The sequence below is a fragment of the Cornus florida genome, unplaced genomic scaffold (assembly GCF_030987335.1).
Source record: "Cornus florida cultivar Cherokee Brave unplaced genomic scaffold, ASM3098733v1 CherokeeBrave_3.0.0_Hap2_Chr04, whole genome shotgun sequence".
NCBI lineage: Eukaryota > Viridiplantae > Streptophyta > Magnoliopsida > Cornales > Cornaceae > Cornus > Cornus florida.
The window spans coordinates 101,778,301-101,790,620 of NW_026775574.1; the positions used below are offsets into that span (position 1 = coordinate 101,778,301).

At 32.6% G+C, this 12,320-nt stretch overlaps 1 protein-coding gene across 2 annotated transcripts; it reads right to left on the minus strand.

Moving 5' to 3' along the window:
- Positions 1–5,069: 5,069 nt before the first annotated feature.
- Positions 5,070–10,335, minus strand: LOC132304278 (protein DETOXIFICATION 29-like). Of its 2 annotated transcripts, XM_059801880.1 has the most exons (8): positions 9,907–10,333; positions 9,149–9,690; positions 7,621–7,707; positions 7,218–7,274; positions 6,871–7,109; positions 6,661–6,779; positions 6,377–6,463; positions 5,075–5,533 (listed from the first exon to the last, which is right to left on the minus strand). In XM_059801880.1, exons 1-8 carry the CDS (start codon positions 10,246–10,248, stop codon positions 5,459–5,461), a joined length of 1,548 nt encoding a protein of 515 aa, XP_059657863.1. In that variant the 5' UTR covers positions 10,249–10,333; the 3' UTR covers positions 5,075–5,458. The 2 variants fall into 2 exon arrangements, with proteins under 2 accessions (XP_059657864.1, XP_059657863.1); XM_059801881.1 differs by lacking the exon at positions 6,377–6,463 and having other exon boundaries at positions 5,070–5,533; positions 9,907–10,335.
- Between the last annotated feature and the right edge of the window lie 1,985 nt (positions 10,336–12,320).

The window sequence follows — 12,320 nt, forward strand, 5'->3', positions numbered from 1 at the left end:
AATGCCCAAAAATAAAAGATTTTGATTAATCTATTAAAAGAAAAGAATGTAATAATGCAAAAGTGTTATTTATGTATTAAACACTTTTAGAAATATTATATGAAACATAAAGAATGATTCGAAAAAAAAAGGTAAGTTTTTGGCTTTTGGATATTTCGAATTACTTATTGATATTCCTTCTAGTAAATGATAGGCTGACTTAAGTACTAATGTTTAAGTTTATAATAAATGCAAGGATTTCTTATGGTCTAAACTACAAATTCAAATGAGAATTTCTTATTTATGAGAATTGAGAAAAAGTTTTGTTGAAACCATTGAGACATTTTATTTAGTCTTAGATAATGTATTTTATTTAAATTGTTTTAAATTCTTTATATTTCTTCAATTTCCCATAATTTGATTTTATTTCAAAAACTTTATGTTAATGGTTTTTACTTTAAATTTGATAATGATGTTTATTCAAGAAATTCTAATTTGTGAGTTATGGTATTCTTTTGATGATTTCTTTAAATTCAAACTTGATATTTTATTTATTAAAACCTTTTTGACCTTATATCATAATATTAGAACTAAGCGTACCTTAATTAATGAAAATTTATTTATCTTGTGGCATAAAAGACTAGACAATATTCAGTGAAAGGTTGGGAAAATTCGTAAATAATGTGATTCTTCTGAATCTAGACTTTACTAATTTTGTTGTGTGTATGGATTGTACTAAGGGTAAACAAACCCAACACATAAAGAAATTAGCCACAAAAAGTATAAGGCTTCTTGAAATTATTCATACAGACATTTGTAGATCTTCTAATGTTCCATCTTTTGGTGGAGAAAAGTATTTTATTGTCTTTATAGTTAATTTTTCACATTATGGATATATCTATTTGTTGCATGAAAAATCTCAAGCAGTGCGTACGTACGCTTAAAGTATACATAAATGAGGTTGAAAAATAACTAGATAGAAAAGTGAAAATCATAAGGTCATATAGAGGTGGTGAATATTATGGAAAGTATGATAAAACGGGTTAATACTCTAATCGTTTGCTAAATTTCTTGAAATGTATAGGATTTGTGCTCAATACACTATGGTAGGCATGCCACAGTAGAAACGTGTAACTAAAAGGCGTAAGCGTACTCTTATAGACATGGTTAGGAGTATGTTAAGTAATTTTTTGTTACCCATAATTTAAAAGGTACAAGTTTTACTATCTTAAATGTAGTACGAGAATTATTGAAACCAGAGATGTCAAATTCATTAAGAATGGTGAAGTCAGTGGGAGTGATAAAAATAACAATGTGATATCATTCAAGAAGTTCGGGTACAAATTTATTTACCCATAACTTCTAAAGAAATAATTGTTTCTTCAGTTGTTGAACTGTATAACAACGAAGAACAATTAAATGATCAACAACTCCATGATGAGATTGTCACCAATGAATAGATTGTAGAAGAACCACAGAAGAATAACATTAAGAAAATCTCAAAGAGAAATGAGATCTACTATTCCGGATGACTATGTGATATATTTGCAAGAATCTAATTTTGATAGTGAGATATATAAGGATCCAATTATATATTCATAAGTCATTGACAATAATGATTTTACTAAATGGATTAGTGTCATGGATGAAAAGATTACAAAGAAAACTTCTCTATAGTATTTAAGAAGGATTCTCTTAAAATATCATGGCATTAGTAGCTTATTATGATTTAGAGTTATATTAAATAGATGTGAATACAATTTTTATGAATGAGAGTTTAGAAGAGGAAGTCAATATGGAACAACCTGAAGGCTTCACATTAGAGGGTAAAGAATATATGGTCTATAAACTTAAGATATCAATATATAAACTTAAATAAACTTCCTGACAATAGTATTTTAAGTTCAATGATATCGTTATTTCTTTTAGTTTTAAGAAAAACACTGTTGATCAGTGTATATACTAGAAGGTTAGTGAAAGTAAGTTTATATTTCTAATTCTATATATTGATGATATTTTATTTGCTAGTAATGATCTTAGTTTATTATATGAAACTAAAAGTTATCTCTAAAAATTTTGAAATGAAAGATATGGATGAGGCATCCTACGTGATAGGAATAGAAATATTTTATGATAAATCACGTAGGTTTTTAGGATTTTCTCAGAAAACATATATTGAAAGAGTTTTAAAAGGATTTGGTATGGAACATTATTTAACCAGTATTGTTCCACACATAAAAGGGGATAAATTCAGCCTAATGTAATCCTAAAGAATTAGTTAGCTAGAAGGTAAAGAAACGAAAAATATTCCTTATGCATATATTGTGGAGTTTGATGTATATACAAGTTGGTATGGGATAAAAGATTATATGCTCACATTTAAAAAGATATTTTTTAATTAGTTATTTGTTTATTTTAGCTGGAGGAATAATATTATGAAAAAGTGTAAAGTAATTTATTATTATTTTGTTTATTATGAATTTTTTAATTCGTAACATGCTTTAAGATTAAAATTTATGGTTGCAGAATTTATTTCAGGATATGAAGTCATGGGTATCATTTTTTCATATTGTTGAAAATTTATGCTGCAATTGTTGATCGCCGTGTATAAAAAATGATAGGTATTCTAAAGTTGAAATAATTTATCATTAAAGAAGATATTTAGAAACAATGAATGTCTATTGAACAAATAAGCACACAACTTATAATTGCAATCCATTAACGAATGGATTACCACCCAAGACATTTATGGAACATGTTGAAAGAATGGGTCTTGAATGTAGTCAATGATGGTTATTATTTTTAATTGTGGATTGCTTAATAGTACTCATATATATTTGACATTTTGCGCTCATTAAATATGTTTCTGATATTTCCTATTAATTAATATACATGTACGTATTACTTTAATAAATGGTAATAGAAATAGGCTTGGAAAAGACATTATTGTTAGATCATTATTGATACTTCTCATTTATAGATTATGTTGAATAGGTTACTAGTGTTGTGGTAAATGGAATGGATTGTGTCATTTAGTGACATATAACCGCCATGACTCACATTAATAGTTTATTTACCATGGTATTTATGATGACCAACTTAATGAGTCAATCTGATTTATGGTGCACACTAATGAATATTTTACTAAAGCACTACAGAAGTTATCATATAGGCCAAGTGGGAGACTGTAAGATATTTTCTTATATTTGTGGCCCACATAATTTGGACACATGATTTACTTCTATTATTTGGTGGTTAAATAAAATAGATATCAGATTAATATTATATTATTTGGTTAATTTATAAATTACATTTTTGGTAATTAATTATTGGAGAAGTGTTTTCCTATTTATTTCTTACTTTGATGGAAAGTGGAATTAAAGTTACTGAAAGAAAACTGATCCTCTCTCTGCCTTTATAAAAGTGCATATTCACATCAGTTATGTACGCTAATGAAAACAATACGTATAATATTTATGTGTGCAAAAAGTCAAGAGAGAGAAATCGGTTTTCACGTTTTGACTATTGCAGTTTAGCATATTGTTCGTTCCGCAGAAAGGATCTCGACGTTTGCCTTGATCTCTTCGAGTTTTACAATTACAGATCGAGGTATTTATATCTAACTATGTATTTATGCATTATAGATATGTGAAAATCATGAAGTTCTAATATATGGGATTCATGTAAATTTGGGATTAATGTTTGACATGAATAATTATAATTTACAAGTTATACCCATTAAGGGAAATAGAAATAGATGTCAGGTTTTCAATCTATCTAACCTAAAGGGTTTCAATCTATGCTCTTATTATTATTATTATAATTTTTGGATTTTATTTCATTTTAGAGTATTTCCATTTAAGTGAATGTTAGATTTTGGGGATAAAAGATAGTATTTTTTTTTTTTTTTTTTTGGGACACATTTTAGGTTTCTTTTCCTTACCCACAAAAGAATCAAGAACCCTCAATGGAGGAATTCGGATATTGCTTGAATGAACAAGTTTCAGATAACTACATATATATTTTGGAAGAGCACAGATGATTTTTATTTATTATGATTTTTTATAAGTTTACTACATTAAAAAGTACTTGTGATGCTTAGAGCTTAATAGACAATAGATTGTAATGTTCTGAAATTTTTTGGTCATATAATTGCTATTATGGGTTTATGAACGTGTATTTGAATGCCAATCTGCTTATTCAGCTGAGTGGATTAATTGCCATTTAATTTAATTTCATTTATTTTTGAATTCAACGAAGAGTTGATAAATGTATAGAGTGTATGCAATGTGTTCGAGCATTGCTTTGTTACTAATGGGCTAGCAGGAATTTTGCTTTTAGGAGTTCCAATGGCTGGTTCTGTTTTTGGGAGCTGTAACATGCTCTATTTTTCCATTTGTATCATTTTTTTCCCTTTTATTTATTTTTCTATTTTTCCATTTGTTTCATTCTTGAACACAGCCAACAAAATGTCACTCGTTACATAAGGTTGTGAAAAGATCACTCGATGTATTATATGATAATATCATATTGCTTACTAACATTTTTGTTGTGTATAATCACTTCTTGTTTCAGCTGTCATATGAACGCACAAACAAAGGAAAATCTTCCAGTAGTGGTTACGAGAATGTTGAAATTGACAAAAGGTGTTCTAAAACTGCTGAACTCACGGAGGCAGTCACGAACAAGTTTATGCATAGGTGATATGTTACTGTCCGACTTCGTTTCCTTTGTTATATATATGATATCCTTGAAAATCTTCTGTAATTTTCTATCTTTATCTTATTATGGGGTGTCAATCTCACTCTACTGGTTCGTCTTCATTTATTCAATCTTTTGTCATTGAAGAAAACAAAACCACATCTGAGTGAAATGCTAAAGCATTTAATGGCGAATTCATTGAACATAGAGTTGTCCAGTTGTCTAAAACCAGAAAATATGTGAAAGTCTAAAATTTTAAGTTCCAAAACCTGTCTTCTGATGTCTACACCTCATGTTGGAAATCAATGTTTGCTTTTATGGATCTTTAGCATCTGTGTAATTTATGTCACTTGCTGGTTGGTGATATTTTGGGTGACAAATAAATGTGAATGGGTTTATACTATTGTGTAGGTCTGGCTGTTGGTTTTTGGTTGTATATTAAGTGCAGCTGGTAGGTTGATTTCTGTATCCTAATGGATTTGGACCGCTTGGTAGGTTGGAATTTTGATGGTAGTCTAGCATGATTCATCGATACTCCTTTAATGGATGAGTACGTAACGATTTTAAACCCCAAAATTGATGAATTTAGTGTTTTTCAACTAGAGCTGAACTAGCGGTGAAATACAAAATAAGAGGAAAAAAAAAAAGGAGGTGGTATTAAGAGAATATGGATTTCTTTATGATGGCATAACATGCAGCAACCCATTGATTTGAATACCTCTTCACTTGCGATTGAATTCTTGGATGATTCACCCCATGTGTACTTTCTGGTCTCGTTTCAAATTTCTTCACCTTCCTTTTTGGCATCTGATTCACCTCCCCATTGTTTTATTCTTTCTCCAGCTATCGAAGCCTGCATTTGCCAACGGTTTAAAAATTGTTAGTTTAGTCAATGGGTAAATTACCCGAACTTCCCTTGAGAGTTTGCCTAATGACAGTTGAAACTATTTGAAAAAGTATGGTGAACAATCCTTGAAGTTTGACATAACACCTCTAGCTTAGTTGACTGATAAGTCCGTCAACGAAATATTTATGAAATACCAAAACTACCCTTAACATAAAAATAATTACTTAAATGACCCTATTAATATACTTTGACAAAGTACCCTTGATATATACATTATAGATATGTTTGTGGTGGGGTTTACTTTCAGTTATATCTTGAGGGTAGGACAGTAATTTTGAGAGGGTGATATAAACCCATGATTACAAGTAGTACTGGAACTAGAGATAGAAAATGTGAGTACAATACCATTTGAACATGGAGAGTCGGTTAGTGAAAAGATTACAGAGGATTCACTTCCAAGACAAAAAACCAATTGGTGAAGATTGTAATATTTGTCTGTGTATATATATATATATATATATGTATATATGTGTGTGAATATATGTCCTATAAGCTGCACAAAGCAAGAAGAGAATGCTAGAGCCCAAAAATGACAAGGGCAATTTTGTCTTTTCAATTTTTTTGCCGCTTATGTCAGCATGACATACACAATGGTTGTACTAAAGACATGGGCAGTTTAGTAATTTAACCACTACCGTTAACCAATTAACGACTTTTCACTCGAGTGAGAGATATTTTTCAAATAGTTTCATTCGTAAGTAATTTGGACAAACCTCGAGGGAGGTCTTCATAAATCATTGGCTGACTAGCTTTTGTAAACTATTTATGAAGTCTGCTTTATGTACCTACCTCTTTCTTCCAGTTTGTTCTGTATATCAACCAGAACAAGAAGCAGGTCTGTAGGGCTGTTCCTGACAGCATCCCATACCATATGCCCTAAAAATGATCAACCATAAATAGTTTTTAGGAAGCATTTTGATTAATGTGTAGCATTAGACCAAATGGGCAACAGCCTGCTAAGTACAAACCCATATCCCCAAATGGGAGGGCGGGGGTTCGAGCCTTAGTGGAGACCTGGGTGTGTGAGTTTTTAGCATTTTGAAATTTAGAGTTTAGGATGGTAGAACTTGTACCCGGACACCCATGCCAAACTTGTATCCGGTTAGGAGGCCGAAAGGAATACCGAATATATAGTAGCACCCAATGTTCACATACGCAACAATTGCTTGCCATCCTGCCCCTATTGCCACTCCTGCAACAATACTTTCACTTATAAGTCTTTTGCCTATATTCCCGAAAATGCATATGAAGATATATAATCAAAGAATAGTTCAGCTATTTACCAGAAAGAGCAGGCTGAATATTGTTAATGACAATGCTGGCTCCTAACAATGGCGTGAGCTCGATTACAAGTTGTTTTACTTCTGCATTATTCGAAAATAAAGCTGGGTACTGCATCCGGTTGATGATCAGAATGAGCGCGAGCAAGAGACCAAACAAAACCGAAGTTACTGAGACCACCACTACAGAGAATTTCGCGGTTCTTGGATGTGCTGCCCCTAATTCATTTGACACTCTCACACTGCACATTGGATCAAATCACACATTTCTCTTGTTATTTTGTTTTGATGTGTTTTCTTTGTTATATATAGACGCTAAGATTCAAGGAGGTTCGGTTTTATTACACAACCTTGTGGCTGCATTGAATCCGAAAGCTACCATGATTGCCCATCCCAGTATGTTCATGCTGCAAATTTCATAAAACATTTGTGAAACTTGTACTAGTTACCTGACTCGTGTGGAAGGGATGCTTTGCACAATGTCTCGGGAATTTAGTCTGGGCAAAGCCCGGATACCCCAGTTACCTTCAAAAAAAAAAAAAAAAAAAAAAGAAAAAGAAAGAAGACTTGTTCTGCCATAATCAAGCTAGAGTGACCAAAAATAGGGAATTAGTATATTACTCCTGTACCAGTGTAATTTAAATTTGTATTTACACATCAATTAAACTGCTCCAAGTTGGACATATTGTATGTGTGTGTCTATAGACACACACATACACACACACACACAGACACACGAATATATCTGCTCACCATATGGACAAGGCATCCACAGAAACTTCTGCGTTCTTAAGATACCCGGCAAAGAGAATCAGCGCATAAAAATACCAAAATTCTAAGCTGCAAAATTTTGAAAGAGGTGTGGATTAAAATCTAAGTGATTGAATAATAAATATTTAGAGGGAACGCATCAGTTAATTAAAAATAGGATGTCAGCGTGTTAGGTGATTAGAATTCATTATCTAAGTGAGAATAAAAACAAATAATAAAAAATAAAAATAAAAATAAAAATAAAAAATAGATCTACAACAAACCCCGAGTATTTTGTGATTAGAATTCATTATCATGGGTCTGCATATCTTCAAAATTATTACACAATCACAGAACTGGTACACAGCCACGTGAAACAACTGGATGGGTTATGTAAAATAAAAAATGCCTTTTCCTTCCAATTTTTTTATATTGTTGTACTTTGCTGTCTTCTCTATTTTGACTTTTGAAAATGTTAGAAAATGTCCCCCTCATTTACTACTTTAAAATTTATGGGCGCTAGTTGTGATGACATAAGCCAAGGTGCATAAAGCAGTGCAAAAGCAAATTTAAAGAGCGAAAATGCAAAAACGATAAAATTGACCAAGAATGAGAACACTCGACGAGTGCGAAACAACACTTATTGAAAAGTATTGTGTGATTTAACGTATAAATTTTCCAACTCAAATTTAAAAATTAAATGTTCGAGTCTCGGTGGACTCATAATATACTAAAAAGAACCACATTAGAGAACAAATCAATAATGGAAGACCAACGAGCTAAGAAAGTACGGATGTTCTTAAGAATGCGTTGTTTTCATGTTGATCACCACAAACTATGGATATGCATTTAATACTTTATAGACATGTTCATAATTTTAAAATAATTTTTATTAATTTGATTAATCACATCCTACTCTCTCAGATGCTTAGTCTTATAGAGTACAAACACAACATTAATCTTGAAAACAATACAAATAAGATTTAAAATGTGCAACGCCCTTTTCTTTTAAAAGAAATTTTACACTATATACATGTCATAATATGCAATGACACTTATCATTATGACAAAACTATATATAATTATAATGACAAGGCGATAGAGTAATACGGAGTAACATATATAATATCATGATATTTGCATAACTTTCTCTTCTAAATTAAGTAATACATTTTTAACGGTCTTGTTTAACAAAATTTAAATAATAATTTATATCTATATTAACTGTATTATTTGGATGGTGTTCACGCTCGTCGTATCGTACGCAATCCTTTTTCAAGTCCGATACGCGACTTGTATTGGTCAATTTACACTGATTTTATCTGAATCCGTTACACTGTAACCATAATCAATACTATCAACCATTACGTAGCTAAAGCACGTAAACAGTACATCTAAGTTAAGATTTATATGTTGTAAAAATGTTAGTCCGAACATATATTTGTTTCTAAACTTGTTTGACAAGACACACCTAACCATACCCTACCATCATAGTCAAATGAGAAATGTAGTTTGGACTTAGGAGTCTCACCAGAGCATTACAGCAGATGCAAGGGACAACTTAACAAATCCCAGGAGGTTCTGAAAGGCCTCCCATGAAAACCCACTCCAAGCTCCACCACACGACCCACTGAATACATACAACAGCTGAGCCGCCACTATGAACCACCACGACGAGTTCAGCACCACCGCCGCACCCACCAGTCCCCACCCCAGCTTCAGCATCAGTAACCAGCTGAAGACGCAGTGCAGCACCAGCGCCACCGCGGCGATCACCGCCATCGCCATGAACTTGCTCTGCGCCTGTAAAAACTTGGCGAGCGGGAAGTTCACCGCGTATGCAAAGAGCTGTGGAATCATCCACACCGCGAATCTCCCGGACGCATCTGATATCTCGGCTGTCTGGCCGATGAGTATCAAAATCGGAGCTGCGAATATGTATAGAAACATCATTATTAGGGCCGTGGCAATGAGAATGATCCATGATCTTTGCATGTAGATCCCTAGCATATTCATCTGTCCAGCTCCGAAAGCCTGTCCACAAAGCGTCTCTAGTGCACTTCCCATCCCCAACTGTTCGAAGCAAGAATGTTATCGTGTTAATCATTGTCCGTTCTAAAAGTTTAAACCGTTAGAGAACGTGTAATTTAATTATTTATATCTTAAACAGCTGAAAAGTTAAATGTATAGGAGTTCGAGGTCTGGTATTTTACTTGGAAAAAGAAAGAAATATGTAATCATTACTATAACAACCACATGAAAGGGAGGGTGGGTTAGATAATATTGTACCATCATGCCCAAAGAGAATCCGGCAATGACGGAGTTTTCGACGGAGACGGCAGCGAGTTCGATGGTTCCGACATGGCCGGCGAGGACTTGAGTTATGGCGCCGAGAGAGTATTGGCAAATGGATGTGAAGATGGCGGGAGCAGCTAGGTACCAAAGCTTTTTTGACTCCACAGCAAATTCTCTGATGAAATCTTGAACTCCGGAGATGGGTTTGATGTCGTTTTCATCGACGGCGAAGGATGAAGAAGAAAGCTCTGATGCTCTGGGAGGGCTCTCTGGATGATCTGGGTAATGATGCTCATCGTCTCTGCTAGATAGAAGTGGTTGCTTGATACTATCCATGAGAGAGTGAGACTATAAAAACTTTGATTTTCACCCATGTGATATAAATAGAAGCATTTTCTTTATTTGATGACTGGCCCTATCTTATTGATTGTCAATGCTAATTCTAGAGACCTCTAAAAGTATCTAGAATTTTTTTTAATATCTTTGGAACATATAGATGACCAGTCCGTGATTAGTGCTGCCATAATATTGCAATATTTATAATTAAGAAGAATATATATTTACGCTTTTTTTTTTTATACCACTTTGTTGAAAATAGTGGCCTAAATACACACAATACTCAATAATGTTTTGGAAAAGAATGATATGGAGGAATACTTGAATAATTATTTTATTCCACTTTTACTATTATTTGACTAGAGTACATGAATATATAGGCCACACGAACATAGGTATAACAATTACATTCACTAACATAACTTTTAGGCTTAACTCTCACTACTCCCACTAACATGATATTTAAAAGGTTTAATTCCCACTAACATAACTATTTAGACTTAACTCTCATGACCCTTGGTTTTACATAACCTTCACAATCACATTAACTCTCATATACTAATTCTCATTAAGATAATTTACTATCCACTAACACGTTAAATGCCAACATACACTATGTAAGACAAATACTTAAAATGATTAATTAAATACTAAAATCAAGTTTATTTTTCAACTCCCCCCTTTAAATTTGATTTTGTAACTTGAAAGTAAGCTTCTTTATAAATCTTGAGAGCTTGATCAAAAGTTCAATAGTTGATCTTCAATTCCACCTCCTTCAATAGTTTCAATCTTCTTGGGCATTTCCGTTGATGTGTAGGGCTTGTGAAACTTCTTCAAATGCTTGAATAATGCCCTCTTATGATCAACATTTATCTTCTTCACATGGGCGCATCATTCGTTTTCTCTCTTCTTGAATTCTTGAAACTTCTTGAACTTCTTATGTGCTTCTTCTTTGAAATCAAAAAATAACTCCATATTCACCCAACCTCTGTCAATTACCAAATTCTCCGAACTATCTTGTAAAAAATAATTTGAAAAATTCTTCTCGCCTTTAGCATCAATCTCATAATTAATTGGAACACTTTTCTTTAAGAGAAATTCATCATTCTCCACAAAATAAGCATTATTTGATGAATATGAAGAAATAATAATTTCATCAAATAAGTTGAATATAACTTCTTTCATTGTAGAATTTGTAACTATACCAGAAAGTATTAACTTACCAACTTGAACTTTTACCTCTTCTTTAGCACTTTCTTCTTCTAAATCTTCTATTTTCACTTTATTATCCTCCACTTTTTCAATCTCTTCTTTAACACCTTTTCTTACCTCTTCCTCATTCACCATTTCAAATTTTCCATCAACTTTTGAATCTCCAAAATCTTCAACTTCATTTGCATGATACACCTCTTCATTCTCCACAACTTTGTCATCAAGACTTTCATAATCATCTTTCATAAACTCATCATCCTCAAAGCATTGTATCCAATACTCTATGGGTAGTGATTCACCTCTATGATTGGAAACGATGGTCTCGAGCATCTTCCAAACACAACTTGGAGTTTTGGACTCTCCAAAATACTCCCAAATTTCTTGATGTTTTGCCTTTTGCAACATTACCAATGCCTTCTCTTCTTTCTTCACATGAATCGTGTTGGATATACCATTCTTTGGCTCTTTTCCAACAACATCCCACAAATCACATGCTTTGAGGTATGAAGTCATGATGATTCTTATTCTCTTGTAATTAGAGAACATCATCTTCTGACTAAGAAAATACATTTTCTCCCCTTCATCATCATCAAGGAGAAACATGTTTTTCTCAAAATGTTGAACATTCTAGGATCAACTTCGTTAGGCCTTCAGAATCGTCTAAGCTCTGAACATGAAACCTGGCTCTGATACCACTTTGTTAGTTTTTTCTCTGATACTACTTTCTAACTTTGTTCTGATACTACTTTGTTGGCTTTTTCTCTGATATCACTTTGTTGAAAATAGTGGCCTAGATACACACAATACTCAATAATGTTTTGGAAGAGAATGATATGGAGGAATACTTGAATAATTATTTT